The sequence below is a fragment of the Chlamydotis macqueenii genome, unplaced genomic scaffold, assembly GCF_036417535.1.
Source record: "Chlamydotis macqueenii isolate bChlMac1 unplaced genomic scaffold, bChlMac1.mat HAP1_SCAFFOLD_54, whole genome shotgun sequence".
Classification (NCBI taxonomy): Eukaryota; Metazoa; Chordata; class Aves; order Otidiformes; family Otididae; genus Chlamydotis; species Chlamydotis macqueenii.
This window is the reverse complement of record NW_028239225.1, coordinates 12501-34771: the sequence shown is the minus strand read 5'-3', so window position 1 is coordinate 34771 and position 22271 is coordinate 12501. Positions and strand designations below refer to the sequence as shown.

Sequence of the window (22271 nt, the reverse complement as noted above, 5' to 3'; positions counted from 1 at the left end):
CAGATCCCCCCAAACCCCGAGGGGCGGCTGCGCGGCCGAGCCCGTGCGTGTGTTCGCCCCCCCCGGGACCCCCCACCCCGAACAGCCCCCCACGGCGGGACGCGGGCTCCGAGGTTCGGGGCCGGAGACCCCCTCGCACCGCCGGGACCCCCGGTGCGCTCGGCGAGGCCGCCACGGCCTGGGGACCCCGTCCGGCGCGCGGCGCGCGGCATGCGGCGCGTTGGCCACGGCAGGAGCCACCGGGAGCTCCGGGCGCGTTCGCTGACAGCGCAGCCGCGCCGCCAAACCGTCCCCCTGACCGCGGTGGGTGCCGGGGCGCGGACCCCCACCCCGCCTGCGGCACCAGGGCCGCCCGGCGCAGCCCGCCGCGGGGATGGTCGGGCACCGCGGGCCGTGCGGTGCGCAGCGCGGGGCCTGCGCCGCGGCCGGCGACGGGGCGTTTCTGCCCGGCGCGGTCCCAGCCGTCCCGCTGCCACCACCAGCTCGTGCGTTCCACGAGCCCCTCCGGCCGTACCGCGCCGCGCCGAGCCCGGGGTCCCGATGCGGTTCGGCGCTGGAGGGCAGCGGGCCCGGCGCGGGCAGGGCGGCGGGGCCGGGAGAGCCGCCGGCAGCCACGCTCGGCGCAGCACTGCGGGCCGCGGCGTGCGGGCGCTCGGCCGGGCCGTCCGGCGGTGGCTGCCGTCGCCCGCTGCCCGGACTCGCCGCGCCGGGGCTGGGCGACGCCAAAACACCGGCCCCGGCCGCGCCGGCCTCCCCACAGCCTCTGCCGAGGGCAGGAGCTGGCTGGCCCGAGGGTGGCCACGTCCCCTTCCCACGGAGACCGCGACCGGCGAACGCGGCAGGGCCGGGGCGCAGCCGGGCAGCCCCCCGAGCCGGCGTCGCTCCCTTTCTGGTGGGAACTGCGACAAAACGAGAGGAGCCGAGCATGGGGACCGCGGCTGGGGCTGGCGGGCACCGCAGCCCCTCGCCAGCACCAGGCACGCAGGCTGAGCCGCAGCGCCGTGCCGTGCCGTGCCGTGCCGTGCTGTGCCAGCTCGCTGGCGCCCAGACGATGCCGGCGCAGCCAGGGATCTCCAGCCCGGAGGGTCAGGAAGAGACGGAGGCCGAGGCAGAAACGCAGCGGTCCCCACCGGAGCCCAAGGCCGGGCCTGGATTTCGGCTCCGGGGAGACGCCGCTGTCCCAGCGCGGCCCCGGCTCGGCCGCCGAACGGTCCCAGGAGCGAGGAGCCGGGAGCCGGCTGTGAGAAAGCTTTTATTTAAATAACCTCAAAAAATAGAACTGCGGGCACCTGCACGCTGCTGGGGCGGGGGAGGGGCCGAGGGGGACGGGGGGCGCCCACCCCACCAGCACTCGGCGGCCGGGACCCCTCTGCCCGGCGGCGCCCGCCCAGCTGCTTCGCTGTCCCGGGGCCCCCTCGCCGCGGCCGAACTGCCACCCGTGACCGTCCCGGTGTCCTCGCGGCCGCCGCGGCCCCTGGCAGGTGACAAGGCCCCTCCTGACCCCACACCCCCAAAACGAGCGGCACGCCAACGCGCTGGGCACCAGCGACGCCGTCCTGCGTTTGCCAGGAGAGTCTTTGCAGCCGCGCAGGGCCGGACGCCCGCCAAAGCGGCTCCCCGGCTTTTCCTCCCGCCGCCACGGGGGAAGCGGAGACGGCGAAGCAACCGGCGGCGCCTTGCGCGGGCGCGCGCTGCTGCCGGGGCGCCGCGGCAGCTGGGGTGCTGCGCCGGCGAGGGAACGGGCAGGAGGAACACGCAGGCGGCGCCACGGCGAGGGCTCCGCCACCGCCAGCCCTCCTGCCCCGCGGCGCGCTGGCGTCGCCTCGGGATGGGAACGCGAACCGGAGCGGCGCCCGCCCGAAGCAGCGGCCACAGCGCAAGCAGAGAAGCACAAGCAACCCCCCCCACCCCCCCACCCCCCACGGCCCCGCCGGGCTCGCGGCAGGGGCTTCGCCCCGGTCCCTCTGGGACGCAGCAGCCAGCCCAGATGCTTCCGGCCGGTCCAGGCCGCTTTCCCGGCTGCTTCCCCGCTTTCCCGGTGCTCGCCCAGCTCCGTCACCCCGCAGGGAAGGCGCGAGGCCGGATCCGGCTGCGGAAGCGCGGGGTGACTGGCGAGGCGGGCACGGCCCCGGCTCTCCTCGCCTCCTCTGGCCGGGCCGGCGCGCGGCCGACGGCGGGGTCCCCACGCGTCCCTGCGGAACGCCGGCCAGGCCGGAACAGAGGGCGGGCGCTGGGAGAAGCCCTGGGCCCACCGAGGCCTCTCTGCCCCGCCGCCGTCTCTGGGTCGGCGCCGCACCCGAGGTGCCGTTGCGGGGCCGGCTGCGCGGCGGAAGCGGTATTCAAGCCAACAGATCCCGGCTCCCAAGTTCCTCCCGCTGCCGCCGGCCGGCGCAGCCGCAGCCGGAGCCAACGCTGCCGATGCAGGGTCCTGGCGCGGCTCCTGCGCCCCAGCCCCTCCGCAGATTCGGCACGGTGACGAGAGAAAGCGCACGCCGCGCATCCGAGTCCGCCTCCCGCTTCACCCGTCCTCCGACCTCCTCTCGCCAACTCCAGCGCCGTTCTCCCGCGTCCCCGCCACCGCTGCGTCCCGGCAGGCACCGCGCGTCCCGGCTTGCGGCGTTCCCTGGGCACCGTCCTCGCTGGGCGAGCCGTCGGCCCCCGGCGCGAGCCGCCACCTCTTTATCTTTGGTGTCTCTTAGCGCGAGGGCGATGGGCTGCGGGATTTCGGCAGGCGGGGTGTGGGCGGCCGGCGTTACAAGCAGCTGGGGCAGGGCGAGGGCTTCTCTTCGCCGTGCGCTCTCTCGGGCGCTCGCAGGCCGCGCTTCTCCTCAAAGCTCCGGCCGCAGCCGCCGTACTTGCCCCAGAGCTCGGCTCGGCAGTCGGGCTGCGGCTTCAGGAGGAGCTGGCGCTGGCCCACGCAGTCGGCGCAGCAGCACGGCGGCGGCAGGCTGGGCGGCTTCGGCCGCAAGCTCTCCCCAGCCGGGGCGCACTTGCAGGGGCACGGCGCGGCGGGCGGCTCCTGCGCGTGCGGGGCGCCGGAGGCGAGGTGCTGCTCTTCCTGCATCAGCTGCAGGAGGATGTCTGCCGCGCCGGAGGGGCTCTCGGCCCGCTCGGGGGGCTGCGCGCCCGGCCGCAGCTCCTCCCGGCCCAGCGACGCGTGCGGGGCCGCGCGGGAGCAGGGCGGCAGCAGCAGGCCGGGGTGCTCGGACCCCTTTCCCAAGGGAGCGTCGCTGCCGTCCGGCTCTTCCCGGTGCGCCGGGCAGGTGCCGTCGCAGCAGGAGGGCGCGACGCCGGCGTGCGTCCGGCGGTGCCGGAGGAGGTGAGCCTTCTGGCTGAAGCCCTTCCCGCACTCGGCGCAGCGGAAGGGCCGCTCGCCGGTGTGCGTCCGCTGGTGCACGGCCAGGTTGACCTTCTGCCGGAACCGCTTGCCGCACTCGGCGCAGGCGTGCGGCCGCTCGCCCGCGTGGCCCTGCCGGTGCAGCTGCAGCTCGCCGTGCTCCTCGAAGGCCTCGCCGCAGAGCGCGCAGGGGTAGGGGCCGGCGGGGTGGCCGGGGGCGCCGGGGGCCGGGCCCGGCTCGCCCGGGGGGCGCTCGGCGGCGTGCACGCGCTGGTGCACGCGCAGCGACAGTTTGCTCTTGAAGCGCTTGGGGCACTCGAGGCAGGGGAAGGGCTGCCGGCCGCTGTGCGTCTTCTGGTGCGCCAGGAGGTTGGGCTTCTGGGCGAAGCGCTTGCCGCACTGCGCGCAGGCGAAGGGGCGCTCGCCCGTGTGCGTGCGGTAGTGGGTGACCAGGTTCCCCTTCTGGTTGAAGCGGCGGCCGCAGACGCCGCAGGTGAAGGGGCGCTCGCCGGTGTGGATGCGCTGGTGCGTCACCAGGTTGGTCTTCAGGCTGAAGCGCTTCCCGCAGACGTCGCAGCGGTAGGGGCCGCGGCCGCGGTGGTTCTGCCGGTGCTTCAGCAGGCGCTCGTACTGGGGGAAGCTCCTCCCGCACTCGGGGCACAGCCAGGCGCGCCCCTCCGCCTGCTTCTCCGGGGGAATTTTGGGGGACAGCTCGTCGCCGGAGCTCTTCTCGTGCTCGGGGCACGGGTAGGGCCTCTGCGCGGCGTGGCTCTTCTGGTGGGCCACCAGCGAGAGCCAGAGCCCGAAGCTGTTGCCGCACTGGTTGCAGATGAAGGGCTTCTCGGCGCCGGGGCCGGGGGGCGGCGGGGGGGTGGCGTCCCCGAGGCCGGGCTGCGCCCCCAGGTGCCCCAGGAGGTGCGGGGCGTGGGCGAAGGGCGCGGCGCAGCCGGCGGGAGCCTCGGCGGCGGGGCCGTGCGGCGGCCGCAGGAGAGGCACCTTCTGGCAGAAGCCCTCCCCGCACTGGCCGCAGGGGAAGCTCTGCTCGCCCAGGGAAGCCGGCGGGGGGGCCAGGAGCGGCTCCTTGGCGGCAAAGCCCTTCTCGGCGCAGGGGTACAGCTCCTGGCCCTCGGGGATCTTCGCGACGGGCAGCGGCGGCGCGGGGCTGAAGGGGGCCTCCTGCTCGGGCCCCCCCGGCTGCAGCAGCGCGGGCGCGGCGCCGTAGGGGAGGCCGGCGGCGGGGCCGCGGGCCGGGCAGCGCCGCTGGCGCGGGGCGTGGGTCTTCTGGTGGGCTTTGAGGGACACCTTGTCCTTGAAGCACTTCTGGCACTGCGCGCAGGGGTAGGGCCGCAGGTCCGTGTGCGTGCTCTGGTGCGTCACCAGGTTGGTTTTCTGCGTGAAGCGCTTGCCGCACTGCGCGCAGGCGAAGGGGCGCTCGCCCGTGTGCACGCGGTAGTGCGTCACCAGGTTGGTCTTCTGGTTGAAGCTGCGGCCGCAGAGGAAGCAGGTGAAGGGGCGCTCGCCGGTGTGGATGCGCCGGTGCGTGATGAGGTTGGGCTTCTGCCGGAAGCTCTTCCCGCACTCGGGGCAGACGAAGGGCGCGTCCTCCTGGTAGCTGCGCTGCTGGGACCGCAGCCTGGGCTTGCCGGCGGCGCCCGCCTCCTCGCCGCCCGCCGGCGCCTTCTCCCCGGCGGCGTGGATGCGCTGGTGCGCCAGCAGGTTGGCTTTCTGGCTGAAGCTCTTGCCGCACTGGGCGCAGGGGAAGGGGCGCTCGCCCGTGTGCACGCGGCGGTGGGTCAGCAGGTTGGGCCGCTGGCTGAAGCTCTTCCCGCAGTCGCCGCAGCGGTACGGCTTCTCGCCGGTGTGGATGCGCTCGTGCGTGATGAGGCTCTGCTTCTGGCGGAAGCCTTTCCCGCACTGCGCGCAGCGGAAGGGGCCGGCGCCGAGCTGCGGCACCCAGCAGGCCACGCGGCCGGAGAGCGGGCTGAGTGCAGCGGCGGCGGCGGCGGCGGCGGCGTCTCGCTCCGCGCCGGCGCGCTCGGGCGCGCGCTGCCCGCCGTGAAACCAGCGGCTGGAGCTGCCGGCGGCGGCCGGGTACAGCTCCAGGGAGCCGGCGGCCGCCCCGGGCTTCTCCTCGGGCGGCTCCACTTTGTTCACCCGGCCGGGCTCAACTAGGGTTCAAAAACACAAAGACGTCGGTTGCGGAGGCCTTCCCGGAATTCCCGCGTCTCCAGCGGGAAGGGACCCCCAAAGGCCGGCGAGGCCGCCTCCCCGCTCCTCCCGAACCCCGAACCGGTGCAGTTCCTGACGCCCCAACGGGTCAGAGCCCGCCCTGCGCCCGCTCCACCCCCGGCACGCCCAGAGCGGCGCTGGCAGCAGCAGCGAGAGCGAAAACTTGCCATCTGCCGGCCCAAAATGGCCGCAAACTGGCCCAAAATGGCCCCGAACGGCCGTTGCCCCCAGGAGGAAGACCCCGCGCCGGGGTTTCGCACCGCGGAGCGCCTACCTGCACAGGGGCCCACGAGGATCTTGCTCTCCTCCTGCACCTGCTGCCCCTCGGCGTAGGGCTCCTCCGGCGGCTTGGTGCCGAACGGCCCGCCGGGCTTGAAGAACCTGTAGGCTGCTCGGAGGGGCGGGGGCCGGTCAGCCGGCACGCCGCCGCCGGCACGCGCTCAGGCGCCGCGACGCTGGAGGCGCCCGCCTTAATTCCCCAACGAGCTAAATTAGCGACGCCCGGGGCACCGCTCCCGCCTGTCCCGAGCCGCTGCCGGCCGCGGCGCAGTCGCGGATAACGGGGAGCGCCGGGCTCCCTGCGCCGGCGAGGCGGAGGCGGGAAGGAGCGCCGCTCCTCGCGAGCCACCTCCCCCGTTTCTCGCGCGCGCCCGCCATCCGTAGATCCCGCCGCGCGCTTTCGCGGTCGGATTTCAAAGGTTACCGCAAAAATGCCGTTCGTTCCCACCTGCGCCTCCCACGCGGAAAAAAATTCCCCGTCTTCAGCGGAGCTGCGCGGCCGGCGGGACCTGCCCCGGGCCGGGGATCCCTCCCGCGGCGCCGCAGCTCCCCGCGACATTCGCGTCGCCCCCGCGTCCCCCCGCCCCGGTCAAGCGAAGGGCGGTCAGCCGGCGTCCCCGCAGCGGCGGCCGCACGCCCGAGGACACGCGATCGCACCCGTGTCCGCCATCCCATCGCGTGCCGCGCCGTGCCACGCGGCGGGCGCTGACCTGCGCAGGGGTCGGAGGGGATCTCGGCGCCGACGGCATCCGGCGGGTGCGCGGCTCGCGGCAGCTCGCTCAGCCTGGCGTAGGGGAGCAGGTTCAGCGCGTGGGCGGGCTGCCGCGGGAGAGAGGAGCGTGTCAGCGCCGTCGCTTCGGGGGGGGTTTCTTCGGGAATTTTTGGGCGGGACGAGGGGAGCGATCGTGCCCCCGTACGGGGCGCCGGCGAGCCCCGCGAGGGCAGGGCAGGGCAGGGCTCGCGGCGGCCCCTCCCGCCGTGCCGCCGCCGCGTTCCGCGGGCTCCTCTCCTCCGCGCCTCGGTTTCCCCGCCCGCGCGGGTGCTGCTGGGGGAGGCCGCGCGTGCCGCCACGCGCTCGCCGCCCCCTGTCCCGCGACGCCCGGCGCCGGCGCAGGAAACCTCTGCCGGGGGCCGACGCGGCTTTTCCCGGGAGGCCCGGCACCCGATCCCCGGGATTCCCCTGCGCCCGCCCGGGCCCCCCCGCGGCTTGGCAGGGGCGCGCGGGGAGCAGACGGCGGAAGCCGCGGAGCCGCCGTAACCGCGAGCAGCGCCGATTTGAACGGCAAAGCCCCGCGCCGGCCCGGGTTCTCCAAGCCAAAAGCACCCGAGTTGCCCCCAGCCCCGGGAAAACCCCGCCAGCCCCCCCCCCGGCCCCCATCCCAAATCGCCACGGCGCGCGGGAGGAGCAGGGGTTCCTCCGCCCCGCGCCGCAGCCGCTGCCCCCCCGCGTACCTGGGGCGCTCCCCCCGCAGACATGGCTCCCCCCGGGCGAGCGGGGAGGACGTGGGCCGCGGGCAGCGCGCGGGGCGGCGGCGCCTGCCCTTCCTCCCCGGCCTCCGCCACCCTGGCGGCTCCCGGCCTTCCGGCGACGCGCTGCGAGCGGCTGCAGGCCCTGCGAGCGAGAGGGAGAGAGAGGGGCCGTGAGCGAGGGGCCGCGAGCGAGGGGCCGCAGCGGCGCAGCGCCGGGGCCTCGGGAGCGGCTCCGCTGCCGCCGCCGCCGCCTCCTCCTCCTCCTCCTCCTCTCCGAGTTATTTCAGGGAGAGGAAGGCGCCGGCCCCGCGCTCTGGCCCGGATTCATTCCGCTCGCAGCAACGCGTCCCCGCAGCGGCGCTACTGGGATTTGTAGTCTGCGCCGAGAGGCCCACCGCCGCGCGCCGGCGGGGAAACCGCGGCTCCCGGCAGCCAGCGCCTGGCCCCGCCGCAGCGAGCGGGAGACCCCCCGCGCGGGGGAGGCGAGGGGCGCCGGCGCTGCCCAAAATCCCGCCCGGCACCCAGCGGCAGAACGGCTTCGGGGCTGCTCGGAGCCGGTTCGGGGGCGGCTGGCGCTCGGGGCACCGCGGCTCAACTCTGCCCGGCGCTCGGGACCCCCCGGCGCTCGGGACCCCCCGGCGCTGGCACCCTCCGGAGCGGGGGGGCCGTCACGCAGCCCCGCGAGGCGTCGTCAGCCCCCCCGGTCGCCGGGATCCCAGCGCGGCCCCGCCAATCGAGCCCCAGCGCTCCCCGGGGCCGGGAAGGGGCCCGGCACAGCCCAGGGCCGGCGGGAATTCTCCGAAAACGCCGGAGCGGCGGGCGGGCGGCGGCGGGGCCAAACCCGAACCCGAACCGGGCCCAAAGCGAAGGGCAGCGCGGGGGGCCAAACCCGGCCCAAAACCACGCCAGTGCCCCCCCTCGACCCCAAACGCCGTCACAGCCTGGGGGGAGAGGGGCCGGGGCGCGGGGCCGGCGAAATCCGGAGAGGGGCCGGCGAGGGCCAGGCCGTGGTGCCAGCGGCGAGGGCAGGAGCGACGGCGGCGGCAGCCGGATCCCGCGCCGGGCTCCGGCGGATTTCGGGCGCGGCGGGCGAGCCTGCCAGCGCGGCGGAGCTCGCTGGATCCCGGCGATTCCCGGTGGATCCCAGTGATTCCCGCGATTCCCGGTGGATCCCGGCGATTCCCGGCGGATCCCGGCGATTCCCGTGATTCCCGGCGGATCCCGGCGGCAGGCCCACCGTGGCCGCTGCTCCGGGCTCCATCCCGGTTTCCCGTCCGCGCCCCGTTGGCGACGTTCCGGAAAAATCCCGAAGCCTTTTCCTGCCTCTCCCTCGGCGGTGGGGGGGTGATGCCCGGCTGCCGCCCCCCCCCCGCCCCGCAGCCCCCCGGGGATTTTACCGGGGAGAAGCCCCCCCCCGCCCCCCCGGGCTCTCTGCAGCGAAAAGGCCCCGAACCGGTGACCGGAGCGGGGGGGGGGCAGCACCCCCGCTCCCCCCCCCCCCGCGCAACCCCCGGGCCCCTCCGCCGCCCCCCCCCCCGGGCCCCGGCCCCCCCGCGCGTTGCCATGGCGACGCCCCCCCCCCCCGGGAAACTCACGGGCGGCCGCCGTCTCCCCTCCCCCACCCCCCACGGCCCCGCGCGATGGCGGCGGCGCGGCCGGTACCGGGAGCAGCGGCCCCGCCCACGCGCCCCGCCCGAGCACTTCCGGGTCGGCGGGGGGCGGGGGGGGGGGGGGGGGGCGGCACCACCGAGTCTCCCCGGCGCTGCCAGAGCGCCCCCCCCCCCCCCGCCCCCCGCCGCCATCATAGAGCGCCCCCCGCCATTCCCCGGTCACCGGGTCCGGTACCCCCCCCCCCCGCCCCGGCGGGGAGCCCCGGGGGCTTTGGGGGTGACCGGGAGGGGCCCACCCCCGCCCCGCGCCGCCGGGACCCCCGGAGCCGCCCGTTGTCTGTGCCCGGTGCGGCGGGGTCCCGTGGCGGAGGGCGGCCTGGCCCCAGCCCCCCCTCCCCGCGGCACCGGGCCCCGCCGGTAACCGCTCACCCGCCGAGCGCGAGGAGGGGTCCCGCTGCCCCCAGCCCCCGTCCCGGGGGTCCCGCTCACCCCCAGCCCCCATCCCGGGGGTCCTGCTGCCCCCAGCCCCCATCCCGGGGGTCCCGCTGCCCCCAGCCCCCATCCCGGGGGTCCCGCTGCCCCCAGCCCCCGTCCCGGGGGTCCCGCTGCCCCCAGCCCCCATCCCGGGGGTCCCGCTGCCCCCAGCCCCCATCCCAGGGGGCCCACTGGCCCCCAGCCCCCATCCCGGGGGTCCCGCTCGCCCCCAGCCCCCATCCCAGGGGGCCCACTGGCCCCCAGCCCCCATCCCGGGGGTCCCGCTGCCCCCAGCCCCCATCCCGGGGGTCTTGCTGCCCCCAGCCCCCATCCCAGGGGGCCCACTGGCCCCCAGCCCCCATCCCGGGGGTCCCGCTCGCCCCCAGCCCCCATCCCGGGGGGCACGCGGCCGCGGGCCAGCGCGGCGGTTCCCGGGGCCGACGCCGGCGTCCAACCCCTCCTCCCCGTACCGGCGGGGGCCGCGCCAGCGGGGGCGGACGAAGGGCCGCTTCCAGGAAATCGGGGCCGGCCCCTCGTCCGCGGCCCCCGCGCAGCCATGAGGCTCCCGCTCGCCCTGCGCCTGGGCCCGCTCGCCCTGGGCCTGGGCCTGCTGGCCGTGGCCGCCGGCGGGCAGTCGCCGCTGCAGCGCCGCGTGGTGCGCGACGTGCTCGAGTACTTCCACGGGCGCGCCGGCGTCCGGGCGCTCTTCGCGGAGCAGGCGGTGGAAGGGGCGGTGGAGAGGGTGAGCGCGGGGCGGGGGGCGAGCCCCCGGCCTGCCGCGGGACGGGGTCGCGGTGTCGCCGGGCGGCCGCCGCGCGCCAGGGGGCCGCAAAAGCGCCACGGGCGCCGGGGTGTCGCTGACGGAGGGGGCGGTGGGCGCCCCGGGACGGTGGCTGCTGGGGTGTCACCAAAAAGGGGCGGCGGGTGCCAGGGGGTCGTGGAGGGGGCGGTGCGTGCCGGGGTGTCGCTGAGGGAGGGGGCGGTGGGCGCCGGGGTGTCACTGAGGGAGGGGGCGGTGGGCGCCGGGGTGTCGCTGAGGGAGGGGGCGGTGGGCGCCGGGGTGTCGCTGAGGGAGGGGGCGGTGGGCGCCGGGGTGTCGCTGAGGGAGGGGGCGGTGGGCACCGGGGGACGGTGGGTGCCGGGGTGTCACAGAAGAGGGGGTCACGGGTGCCAGGGGACGGTGGGTGCCAGGGTGTCACTGAGGGAGGGGGTCACGGGTGCCAGTGGGTCGGTGTCACTGAGGGAGGGGGCGGTGGGCGCCGGGGTGTCATGGATGGGACGGTGGGTGCCAGGGGACGGTGGGTGCCAGGGTGTGACGAAAGAGGGGGCGGTGGGCGCCGGGGTGTCATGGACGGGACGGTGGGTGCCAGGGGACGGTGGGTGCCAGGATGTGACGAAAGAGGGGGCGGTGGCGCCCGGGTGTTGCGGAGGAGGGGGCGGGTGGGGGCAGGCCGGTGACGGGGGCCGCGCAGAGCCGGGCTACTCATTAACCGCGCCCCGGCTCCGCGCGGGGGGCTCCCTCCGTTCGGGCCGCTCGGCGAGGTCGTTCCCCTGAGGTTCCCCCCGGCGCACGCGGCGCGGGGTCGGCGGCCCCGTGCGGCGCGGCGGCTGACGGGCCGGCCCCCCGGCGCAGGAGGACGCCTCGGGGACGTTCGTGCAGCTGCGGGTCAGCCTGGCGCAGACGGCCTGCGGCAAGCAGGCCCCGCGCCGCCAGAACTGCCGCGTCCTGGAGAACCGGGTGAGCGCGGCGCCCGGCGTCCCCCCTTCCCCGCCCGCGCCGTCGCGCGGCCGCCGCCGCCGGTCGCCGCCCGCGCCGCGGTGACGCCTGCGCTCTGTGCCCAGAGGAAGCCCACCTGCCTGGCTTGCTACAAGTTCGACGCCGGCGCGGCGCCCAAGGTGCTGGACAAATACCACAACTGCGGCCCCGGCCACCACCTGGCCGCCAAGGTGAGCGCGGCCCCGCCGGCGGCCGGGACCCTCGGGGCGCGGCCGCGGGTGCCAGCCCCTCCGCTCTGCCCCGCAGGAGATCCGGCAGCGGGACGAGGCCGAGTGCCGGGCGGTGGAGGAGGCCGGCAAAGCCACGGACCCGCTCTACCTCCCCGGCATGTACGCCTTCTCCCGGGGGCTGCCGGCCTAGCGCCGCGCGTCCTCGCACGGTAGGCGCCGGCACGGCCCCGGCATCGCCCGCCGCGGCCCGGACCGGGTCGCGGGGAGACACGTGTGCGCGCACACGCGTGTGCAACGCGGGGGGTTCCACCTGCAGCCAGCCCCCCGCCCGTGTCCCCCCTCCAGGCCAGCGCAGACGACGCTGCCCCCTCCCCGCTCGCCGCCCCCCAGCACCGCGTCGCCGCGGGGACACGCTCCCTGCCGCCCGCCCCAGCTCGCACCAGTAAACCCCAGCTCCGGCCCCGCTGTCGCCGCTTCCTTATTCCCACCGCGCGCCGCTGCGGGTGGGGGGCTCGGCCCCGCGTCCCCCCCGCGCCAGCGCCCCCTCCGCCGCCGCCTGCGTCACCCCCTGCCCCTGCTCCGCGTTGCGAGGGAGGGGGGCGCGGCGCGAGCGCCCTGGTCGATGCGCAGAGATCGTCTCGGGACAGCACGCCTTTACTGCACGGCCCCCCCACGGCCCCCGCGTGGGCGCCGCGCCGGCGCGGCCCCTCGGTGGCACCGGCGTCCCCGCGGCCCCCCCCGCCAGGCTGGCGGCGCGGCGGGGGTCTCCTCTCACGGGACGGGGGGGTTCTCCCGGTTCAGAAGACGAAGGAGTCGGGGTCGGGGCGGGCGGCCAGCGCGCGCTCCGCCTGGGCGATGGTGTCGTCGGCGCGGCGGCCCAGCTCCCGGCACTCCCGCAGCACCTCGCCGAACTGCTTGTAGGCCTCCTCCACGATGGAGCTGCGCCGCGGCGCGCGCGGCTCCCAGAATCCCGCCTCCACCCAGGGCCGCGCGGCGCGGGGCGCTTCGGCAGCGGTACCGGCGTCGCCGGCGCCGCGCCCCAGCGAGCTATCCAGGTCCCGGCAGAGCTGGTAGAGCTCGCTGCCGCGGCCGGACACGCGCTCGCCGTCGATGGCTTTGAGGCCGGGGAACATGTCGGCCAGCGCGGCGCGGTAGGCCGGGGCGGCGCAGAGCGGGTTGGCCAGGCGCGCCAGCGGGTCGCGCAGGCGCAGGCTCTCCAGGCGGCGCAGCCCGGCCAGGCAGCGCAGCTGGTGCAGCCCGCTCAGCAGGTTGCCGGCCAGGTTGAGGCTCTGCAGGCTGCGGCAGGCGGCCAGCGGCTCCAGGCTGGCCACGCGGTTGCGCGCCAGGTTGAGCACGGCCAGGGCGCGGAGCGCGGCCAGCGGGCCCAGCTGCGCGATGGCGTTGCCCGACAGGTCCAGCCACTCCAGGTTGGCGCAGCGGCCCAGGCAGCCCAGGTGCGCGATGCCGCGGCCGCGCAGGCGCAGCAGCAGGATGGACTCCAGCGCGAACTCGCCCGTGCTGGCCTTCAGCAGCTGGGGGGTGATGCGCACGCCCCCCTCCTCATCCTCCTCCTCCTCCTCCTCCTGCTCCTGCTGCTGCTGCTGCTGCTCCTCGCCCCCGCGCTCCTCCATCCCGGCCCGGGCGGCGCGCTCCTGCGGATGGGGGTCGGGCCCTGCTGGGGGGGTGGGGGTCCTGCCACAGCTCGGGGGGAGCTCGCCCACGGGGGGGGGGCGGGGGTGTGGGGCACGAGTGGGGTCCAGAGCCATGGGGTGGCCCGGGGACACGCGTGGAGCACACCCGTGGGGGCGCGGGGACACGCGTGGGGTCCAGTGCCTGTGGGGTGCGGGGACTCCGTGGGGCACATCCGTGGGGGCACACGTCACGTCCCAGGACTGGGGGGGGGCTCTGAGGCGCGGGGACACGCGTGGGTCACGCCCGTGGGAAGCCCTGGGGGCGCGGGGACACGCGTGGGGTATCCAGGGCGCGGGGACACGCGTGGGTCACGCCCGTGGGAAGCCCTGGGGGCGCGGGGACACGCGTGGGGTATCCAGGGCGCGGGGACACGCGTGGGTCACGCCCGTGGGAAGCCCTGGGGGCGCGGGGACACGCGTGGGGTATCCAGGGCGCGGGGACACGCGTGGGTCACGCCCGTGGGAGGCTCTGGGGGCACGGGGACACGCGTGGGGTATCCGGGGCACGGGGACACGCGTGGGTCACACCCGTGGGAGGCCCCGGGGGCGCGGGGACACGCGTGGGGTATCCGCGGTGGTGGGACACGCGTGGGTCACGCGCGTGGGAGGCCCCGGGGACGCGGGGACACGCGTGGGGTATCCAGGGGTGGGGGGACACGTGTGGGTCATGCCCGTGGGAGGCCCCGGGGGCGCGGGGACACGCGTGGGGTATCCAGGGTGCGGGGACACGCGTGGGTCACGCCCGTGGGAGGCTCTGGGGGTGCGGGGACACGCATGGGGTATCCGGGGCGCGGGGACACGCGTGGGTCACGCCCGTGGGAGGCCCCGGGGGTGTGGGGACACGCGTGGGGTATCCGGGGTGCGGGGACACGCGTGGGTCACGCCCGTGGGACGCCCTGGGGGCGCGGGGACACGCGTGGGGTATCCAGGGGTGGGGGGACACGCGTGGGTCACGCCCGTGGGGTGTCGCGCGGGGCCCAGCGCCCGTGGGGAGCCCCCCCCCCCCCGCCCCCCGCCCGCACTCACCGCACGGCGGCTCCCGGCGGCCCCCGCGGCTCCGCCCCCTCCCGTTACCATGGCGACGGGAGGCCACGCCCACCCGGCCGGATACCGGTACCCGGACTCGAACCCGCGGCCGCCGAGCCCCGCCGTGACCGGTCGCAGGGACGGGGCCCCCGCCCCGCCCCCCCCGGCGTGACAAAACTCCGGAGTTGTGCTGCGAACGTCCCGTTTTGGTTCAAACCCGACACCCGCCGGCCGCGAGGCTCGGCCCAAAGCCCCCCGCCGCCGTGAGACCCCGCACCGCGCCCCCGCGCCGGCCTGGCGCTGCGCTCCCCAAGAGCGTTCCGCAGCCAAGGCGCCGTTCGGCCGCTTCGCCGCCGGGAGCTGCTCCGCGTGCCGCGGCGGGGAGCGGGAGCGGGGCGCCGCGGCCGGCCGTTCGGCGCGAGGGCCGCGGGAGCCGGCGGCGAGCCTCGACGGAGGGTCCCCGTCGCAGGAGCGCGTCCCGGCGCGTCCCGGCGCTCAGGGGCAGAGGGCGGCGGGGGCCGCGGCGGCGGGGGCCGGCCAGCTCTGCCGGGGCGCGGCGGCGGCGGCGGCGGCGCGGGTGTGGGTGCGCTCGTGGCGCAGCAGGTGCGTCTTGCGGCTGAAGCCCTTGCCGCAGCGCGCGCAGACGTGGGGGCGCAGGCCGGTGTGCACCGCCTGGTGCCGCGCCAGGTTGGTCTTGGAGCCGAAGCGCTTGCCGCACTGGGCGCAGGCGTGGGGCCGGCTGCCGGTGTGCACCGCCTGGTGCCGCGCCAGGTGCGACTTGCGGCTGAACGCGCGGCCGCACAGCTCGCAGGCGAAGGGCCGGGCGCCGGCGTGCGCCGGGAGGGCGGGCCGGGCGCCGCAACGGCAGCCGCACAGCTCGCAGGCCGCGGGGCGCCGCGGCGAATGCTGGTCGCGGGCGAAGGCGCGGGCGCAACGCGGGGAGGCGGGGGGCCGCTCGCCGGCGTGGGCGCGCTGGTGCGCGGCGAGGCCGGGCTTGCGGCCGAAGTCCTTCCCGCAGCGGGGGCAGGCGTGGGGCTCCGGCCCCGCGTGGCCCCACAGGCGCGCCGGCGCCTGCCGCCTGTCGCCGAAGCCGCGGCCGCAGTCGGCGCAGGCGAGGGGGCGGGCGTCCCGGTGCAGCCGGCGGTGGGACGCCAGGTTCCTCTCCCAGCCGAAGCTTTTCCCGCACTCGGGGCAGGGGAAGGGCTTCCGGTCGCCGCGGGGCTCGCCGGGCGCCGGCTCGGCGTGCAGCCGCTGGTGCCGCAGGAGGTGCTGCTTGTGGGCGAAGCGGCGGCCGCAGCGGGCGCAGGGGAAGGGCCGCTCGCCGGTGTGCGTGCGCTGGTGCCGCACCAGGTGGGTTTTCTTGCGGAAGCGGCGGCCGCACTCGGCGCAGGGGAAGGGCCGCTCGCCCGTGTGCGTCTGCTGGTGCGAGCGCAGGTGGATCTTCTGGCGGAAGCGGCGCCCGCACTGCGCGCAGGGGAAGGGCCGCTCGCCCGTGTGCACCCGCAGGTGCCGCGTCAGGTGCGCCTTCTTGCCGAAACCCTTCCCGCAGTGCCCGCAGGCGAAGGGGCGCGGGGGCACCGGGCTCTCGCACGCCCCGGGCTCGCCCTCGCCCGCCGGGGGGCCGAGCCGCGCGCGGAGGCGGCGCTCGCGGCCGTCGGCGTCGGCCGGGCTCTGTCCCAGCGGCGGGGCGAAGGCGGGCGGCGCGCCGTAGCCCGGCTCCCGCTCCGGTTTGCACGGCGTGCCGGCGAAGGCGCCGGGGCCGGCCGGCCACTCCGCGAACTCCTCCTCCACCTTCACCGTCCTCACCAGCCAGGCCCCTGCACGGCACGCACACGGCGCGGCGCTGGGGACGCGCGCTCCCCCCGCCGCGCCCGGCGCCTCGACGCCTCCACGGGCGCCTCGCCCGGCGCCGCGTGCCGCCGCGCGGCCTCACCTGCGCCGTCGCGCTCCGGGCCGCCCGGCTCCTCGCCCTCGCCCTCGCCCGCCGCCTCCGCCTTGGGGAGCAGCAGCCGCCCCGCGGGGAGCGCGGGGGCAGGGTCGGGGTCCCCCTCTCGCCCCGCGGGGACCCCGGCGGCGGCGCCGCCCCGCCGCCCACCCGAGCCCGGCGCCTCCGTCTGCTCCGCCGGCGGGGCCGCCTCCGGGCTGCCCACGGGGGAACCTGCGTGGGGTGGGGGGCCACGGGCTGAGCCCCCCGCCTGCGCCCCGCATTCCGCGGGGGGGGCTCCCCCCCGCCCCGCCCAGCCCCGCGAGCCCCGGGCGCGGTGGGCACGTACCGGGGCCGTCGAAGCTCTCCCGCATGGCGTGGGTCCCGCGTGGGTCCCGCGTGGGTCCGGTGCGGGTCCGGTGCGGGTCCGGCGCTCGCTGGGGCTGGGCCGCTGTTTTGGGGGGTTCGGGGGGGGGAGGGGAGCAGCGAGGATCCCGGGGGGTTCAACCGGGGAGCCCCCCGCCCCCCACTCGTGGGACGGCACCCGCGGGGTGCCCCCGCCCCGCCCCCCGCGTGGGTCACAGCCCCCCCGGACCCCCTGTCCCTCCCCCAATCCCTTCCCGCCCCCCTGCTGCCCCACCCCCTCCGCTGCCCCCGCCCTTCCTGCCCCTCCCACCCCGAGCCGGGGGTCGCGCCCCCTCCCCGCCCCCCCCCGCCCCGATCCCGGCCCCGCACGGAGCCCCCGCGCCCCTCCCCCCCCCGCCGCCCCTACCGGCTCCGCGCCACCGGCCCCGCCCCGCCCGCGGTGGCCGCCGGTCCCCCCGCCCCCCCCTCCCCTCCCCCTCCGCCCCCCTCCGCCCCCGGCGCCGGGACAACCGGATACCGGGACAACCGGACACCGGCACCGCCCCCCCGCCCCCCCCACCCCCCGGGGAACCGGGTCCGGTCACCCCGACCCCCCCCCCTCCGCCGCGGCTGGGTGGGGAGGGGGCGCGGGGGGGGACACGGACACGGACCCGGGTTGGGGAGGGGCGGGGCGGGGGGGTGTGGACGTGCGGACACGGGGGCGGGACACACGGGGGGACACGGCCGTGGGAGTGGGGACACGGGGGACACAGGGGTGGGGGTGGGGCTGGGTCTGGGGGCTCGGGAGGGGACAGGGACACGGGGGGGGACACGGTCACGGGGGTGGGGGTGGGTTTGGGGACATGGCACGGAGGGGGCACGGGGGGACACGGGGGTGGGTTTGGGGGCAGAGGAGTGGATGGGGGACAGGGACAGGGACACGGGGGACACAGGGACACGGGGGGGGACACGGTCACGGGGGTGGGGGTGGGTTTGGGGACATGGCGCGGGGGTGGCACGGGGGGACACGGGGGTGGGTTTGGGGGCAGAGGAGTGGATGGGGGACAGGGACAGGGACACGGGGGACACAGGGACACGGGGGGGCACGGCCAAGGGACACGGCCGTGGGGGTGGGGGCACAGGGGGACACGGCCGTGGGGGTGGAGGTGGGTTTGGGAGCGCAGGGGGCCACAGGACAGGGACAGGGACACGGGGGCACAGGGACACGGGGGGCACAGGGACATGGGGGGGCACGGCCAAGGGACACGGCGGGGGGACGGGGGGACACGGCTGTGGGGGTGGAGGTGGGTTTGGGAGCGCAGGGGGCCACAGGACAGGGACAGGGACACGGGGGGACAGGGACACGGGGGGCACGGCCAAGGGACACGGCCGTGGGGGTGGGGGCACGGGGGGACACGGCTGTGGGGGTGGAGGTGTGGGGACACGGCGGGACACGGGGCAGGGGATGGGGGACACAGGGGCCCACAGCCGTGGGGCCGGCAGCGGGTGGGGCAGTGCCGCGTGGGGTGGCTCCGTGGGGCAGCGGGGATCGGGGAGGGGGGGTCCCAGGATGTGGCGGTCACGGCGCATCCGTGTCGGGGGTCACAGCACATCCGTGTCGGGGGTCACGGCTCATCCGTGTCGGGGGTCACGGCTCATCCGTGTCGGGGGCGCGCCCGGGGGCCCGAGCGGTAATCTCCGTCCCCGCCGGATGCCGCACGCAGCCCGGCTCCGGCTCCGGCCCCCCCTGCCGCAGTTCTGGGGGCTTTGTCCCGGCGACGGCGCTGCGGGGGTCCCTTGACGGGACCCCCGCCCCGCGGCCAGCAGCTGGGCCCAATGGCCGGCGCCGCAGATGGCGCGCGCCGCCCCGGCCCGCCGCCTAAAACCCCGCGGCCGGGGGCGGCGGCGCCAGAACCGGCCAGGACGGAGCGGGCGGCGGCGCGGGATGGCGGGCGTGCGGCGGGTGCCGGGCGGTGTCCTGGCCGCCCTGCTGCTCTGCGTGGCTGCGACGGACGCGGCGACCGGGTGAGCGCCGCGTGCCGGGGGGCTGTGCCGTGGCGCCGCGCCGGTTGCTGCTTTTGGGGCGGCGGGGCCGGGCGCGGGTGCTGAGGGTGACGGCGTGCCGCGGCAGGCGGTGGTGTGAGCGCACGCTGCGGGTGACGGCGGAGGAGGAGGTGACGCCGCGGCGCGAGGACGCGGTGCCCTGCGCCATGCTCTACCACTACAGCCTGGCCGGCTGGCGGCTCGACCGCGACCGCATGCGCCGGGCCTACGGCGGGGAGCGCGGCGAGCCCCTCCGCGACGCCCAGCCCGCCTCCGCGTCCCCGCTCTGCTACATCTACAGGTGAGCGCCGGCGCGCGGCGCGGGGTGACGCAGGGAGGGGACGCCCGTCCCCGCGCCGCGCGCCCGCCGCCCCCCGCGCCGATGCCGCGCTCCCGTCACCGCGCAGGCCCCCGGAGACGCGGCCGGTGGCGTGGAACCGCACGGTGCGCGCCTGCTGCCCGGGCTGGAGCGGGCCCCGCTGCACCGAAGGTAGGGACGGGCACGGGGGCGCGGCGGCAGCGCCGATCGGCACGGCGCCGGGCGCTTGCTGGCAGAGACGAGCCGCGTCCCTGTGCCGCAGGCGAAGGCTCGCTGGGGCGCTGCTACGGCGCGTGGCGGTGCGAGGACGCCGGCGGCAGCCGCAACCTTTCCGCCATGAGCCTGGCCGAGTGCTGCCGGCAGCGCTGGGGGCACAGCTGGAGCCGCGGCCCGGCCGCGCCCTGCCTGGCCTGCGCCCGCCTGCCCCTCGCCGGTGCGTGCGGGGTCCCGCGGGGCGCGGGGGGCTGCGGCGCGGCCTCGGCTGAGCGGCGGCGCGCTCTCGCTGCAGGAGAGGCGTCCCCACGGCCGTTGCCCGCCCTGGCCCTGCCGGCAGCGGCCGCCCGGCACCGCGGCCCCTCGGCCGGCTGCCTGGCCTGGGCCGGCTCCCGCTACCGCAGCTTCGACGGCACGCACTTCCGCTTCGCCGGAGAGTGCGCCTACAGCCTGGCCGCCGCCGCCGACGGCACCTGGGCCGTCGCCATCACCGCCGGCGATCCCCGGGTACCGACCGGGGTCTCCGCTCGCCGCACGCGCGGCGGCCCTGGGGACGGGGGGTGTCGGTCGGTCCCCACGGCGTGGCCACGGCCGGAGGGGTCCCGGTGGCCCTGGCACGCGCGGCGGGCGGGGGGCCCTGGCTGATGCCGCGCTGCCGCAGGCGCTGCGCATGACCTTCGGGACGGACGCGGTGGCGGCGCGGGGCCGTAACGTGTCGGTGAACGGCGTGGCGGTGCCGGCGGGACAGCCGTACCTGCGCAGCGGTGAGGGCGGCGCGAGGCTCTCTCCCGTCCCGGCCCCGGCCCCGGCCCCGTCCCCGCGCCGTGCTGAACCGCCGCCGCGGTGCCGGCAGGGATCAGCGTCTCCTGGCCGGGCGACTGGGTGGCCGTGGCGAGCAGGCTGGGCGTGCGGGTGAGCTGGGACGGGCGCCGCGCCGTCGCCGTGACGGTGGAGGCCGAGCTGTGGGGCGGCACGCGGGGGCTCTGCGGCCCCTACAACGACGACCCCGCCGGTAAGCGCTGCCTTGCCCGTGATGCCGTCGCCACCTCCGCGGGAGACGTGGTGCGGCCGCGTGCCGGGGCCGCGTGCCGGGGCCGTGTGCCGCATCGCCCCAGCCTCTCCTGTGCCCCCAGACGATTTCCTGCGCCCGGGGGGGGACGTGGCCCCGTTTGCCGCCGATTTTGGCAACTCCTGGAAGATTCCGGACGCCGGCTCGGAGGTACCGGGGCGGAGCCGGGCGTGGGGCGCTGCCGGCCCCCGTGTGCGGCTGGGGGTCCCGGGGGCGTCGCCGCGGCGCTGAGCGTCCCCCCGGCTCAGCCCGCCTGCAGCGACGCGGTGGAGCTCGACCCCGGCTGCGCGGCGGGCGACGCGGTGCGGCGGGCGGCCGAGGGCGTCTGCGCGGCGCTGCTGGCCGAGCCCTTCCGGCAGTGCCACGGCGAGGTGAGCGGGCGCCGGGGCAGCCGGGGGCGCCGGGGGTCCTGTCCCGCCGCGCTCACCCCCGTCCCGGTGCCAGGTCGACCCCGCCGGCTTTTACGCGGCGTGCGTGGAGCTGCTGTGCCGGGACGTTGACGCCGGGCCCTCGCCACCCGCCGCCGTCTGCGACACCTTCGCCGCCTACGCGCGCGACTGCGCCCGGCACCAAACCTACGTCGAGTGGCGCCGGCCCGGCTTCTGCGGTAGGGACGGGGGATCCCCGGCACCCAGCCCCTCCCGGCTGCGCCGGCCCCCCCGGTTCGGCGCCGAGTCCGCGGGTGCTGAGCGCGGCCCCGTCCTGGCAGAGGTGCGGTGCGGCGCGGGGCGGCGCTTCTCGGACTGCGTCTCCTCCTGCCCCGCCAGCTGCGCGGCCGTGGGCGGCACCGAGGAGCCGCCGTGCCGCGAGGACTGCGCCGGCGGCTGCGAGTGCGCGCCGGGGCTGTACCGGGACGGGGAGCTCTGCGTGCCCCCGAGCGCCTGCCCCTGCCGCCACCGCCGCCAGCGCTACGCCCCGGGCCAGAGCATCCGCCAGCGCTGCAACCGCTGGTGAGCACGCGCCCGCGGTTCGCGGGGCGGGGGGGCGTGCGCGGCGTCGGCGCCGCGGTGAGCCCGGCGTGCCCTCCCGCGCGCGCAGCACGTGCCGCGGCGGGCGCTGGGTGTGCAGCCAGGAGCGGTGCCCGGCGGAGTGCGCGGTGCTGGGCGGCCGCCATTACGCCACCTTCGACGGCCGCCGCTTCTCCTTCCCGGGCGCCTGCGCCTACGTCCTGGTGCAGGTGAGCGCGGCGGCCGCGGCGCGGGGGGTCGGTGCCGCGGGGACGCCGGCGCGGGGGCTCAGCGGGGTCTCTGCCCCCAGGACTTTGCGGAGGGGCAGCTGCTGGTGACGGCCGAGCACCAGGCGTGCGACGGCCCCCAGCCCCTCGACTGCCGCCGGACGCTCTCCGTCACCGCCGGCGGCACCACCGCCCGCCTCCATGGCACAGGTGACGCGCGGGGACCGTCGCGGCGGGCTGCGGGTGCCGGGGCGGTGGCCGTGCCGCGACGACGCCCCGACGTCCCCCGCTCTCCCGGCGCAGGCGAGGTGACGGTGGACGGGCGCGAGGTGACGCTGCCCTTCGCCGGCGCGCGGCTGAGCGTGCGCCGCGCGTCCTCCTCCTTCCTGCTGCTGCGGGCGCGCGGCGCCCACCTGCTCTGGGGGCTGGACACCCCCGCGCTCTACCTCACGCTCCCGCCCGCCTTCGCCGGCAAGGTGAGCGCCGCGCCGCGGCAGTGCCGGGCGGCGGGGTTGGGCGGCGGGGGTCCCGCGGGGCGCGTGCTGACTGCGCGCCGCCGCGCCAGGTGCGGGGGCTGTGCGGCACCTACAACTGGGACGGGCAGGATGAGTTCACCACGCCAGCGGGCGACGTGGAGACCGGCGTGGCCGCCTTCGCCGACAAGTTCCGGGCGCCCGGCGAGTGCCCCGCGCTCGGCCCCGGCGCCCCGGACCCCTGCGAGGCCTTCGCCGCGCGGCGGGAGCTCGCCGAGGCCGCCTGCGCCGTCCTGCACGGCCCCGCCTTCCAGGTGCCAGCACCCCCGGCCCCGCCGCGCGGTGCCGCGTCCCGGCGCCGCGGCGCGACGTTCCCGTCCCGCCCGCAGCCGTGTCACGGCGTGGTGGAGCCGGAGCCGTACCTCCAGCTGTGCCGGCAGGACGCCTGCGCCTGCGCCGAGCCGGGACGCTGCCTCTGCCCCGCGCTGGCGGCCTACGCGCGGCACTGCGCCCGCGAGGGAACCGCGCTGAGCTGGAGAAACCAGAGCTTCTGCGGTGGGGGGGGTGGGACGGGATGGGATGGGATGGGATGGGGATGGGGATGGGATGGGATGGGATGGGATGGGGATGGGATGGGATGGGATGGGG

At 78.2% G+C, this 22271-nt stretch overlaps 4 protein-coding genes across 4 annotated transcripts in view; 2 read left to right on the top strand and 2 right to left on the bottom strand.

The window, feature by feature from the left end:
• Positions 1-1920: 1920 nt before the first annotated feature.
• On the bottom strand, positions 1921-16084 carry LOC147596004 (uncharacterized; the record flags this gene model as incomplete). Its single annotated transcript, XM_086771735.1, has 4 exons — positions 1921-4942; positions 5027-5281; positions 14637-15880; positions 15997-16084. Coding segments are annotated over 4 exons (3777 nt in total), but the record flags the coding sequence as incomplete, so codon positions are not given.
• Positions 9913-11811, top strand: RARRES2 (retinoic acid receptor responder 2). Its single transcript, XM_086771747.1, has 4 exons — positions 9913-10141; positions 11033-11137; positions 11242-11346; positions 11423-11811. The coding sequence occupies exons 1-4, from the start codon at positions 9956-9958 to the stop codon at positions 11534-11536; spliced, it is 510 nt and encodes a 169-aa protein (XP_086627873.1). The 5' UTR covers positions 9913-9955; the 3' UTR covers positions 11537-11811.
• On the bottom strand, positions 11985-13011 carry LRRC61 (leucine rich repeat containing 61). The gene has a single exon (XM_086771746.1). It carries the CDS (start codon positions 12975-12977, stop codon positions 12144-12146), a length of 834 nt encoding a protein of 277 aa, XP_086627872.1. The 5' UTR covers positions 12978-13011; the 3' UTR covers positions 11985-12143.
• Positions 16085-18184: 2100 nt separating the features above from the next.
• The window catches only part of LOC147596003 (SCO-spondin-like), a 16568-nt gene continuing 12481 nt past the window's right edge, over positions 18185-22271 (top strand). Inside the window, 16 exon segments of the mRNA XM_086771748.1 lie at positions 18185-18357; positions 18464-18676; positions 18783-18865; positions 18957-19160; positions 19248-19414; positions 19569-19671; positions 19761-19919; positions 20041-20126; positions 20225-20347; positions 20421-20583; positions 20686-20926; positions 21015-21153; positions 21234-21360; positions 21454-21626; positions 21716-21937; positions 22013-22178. Of these exon segments, the coding sequence (XP_086627874.1) occupies positions 18185-18357; positions 18464-18676; positions 18783-18865; positions 18957-19160; positions 19248-19414; positions 19569-19671; positions 19761-19919; positions 20041-20126; positions 20225-20347; positions 20421-20583; positions 20686-20926; positions 21015-21153; positions 21234-21360; positions 21454-21626; positions 21716-21937; positions 22013-22178 (2542 nt within the window).

Bases quoted from the DNA above. Each gene is read 5' to 3' on its own strand.
- RARRES2 (XM_086771747.1), top strand. From the start codon at position 9,956: ATGAGGCTCCCGCTCGCCCTGCGCCTGGGCCCGCTCGCCCTGGGCCTG. The intron at 10,142-11,032 runs GTGAGCGCGGGG...CCCCCGGCGCAG, and splicing joins TGGAAGGGGCGGTGGAGAGG to GAGGACGCCTCGGGGACGTT. The intron at 11,347-11,422 runs GTGAGCGCGGCC...TCTGCCCCGCAG, and splicing joins GCCACCACCTGGCCGCCAAG to GAGATCCGGCAGCGGGACGA.
- LRRC61 (XM_086771746.1), bottom strand. From the start codon at position 12,977: ATGGAGGAGCGCGGGGGCGAGGAGCAGCAGCAGCAGCAGCAGGAGCAG.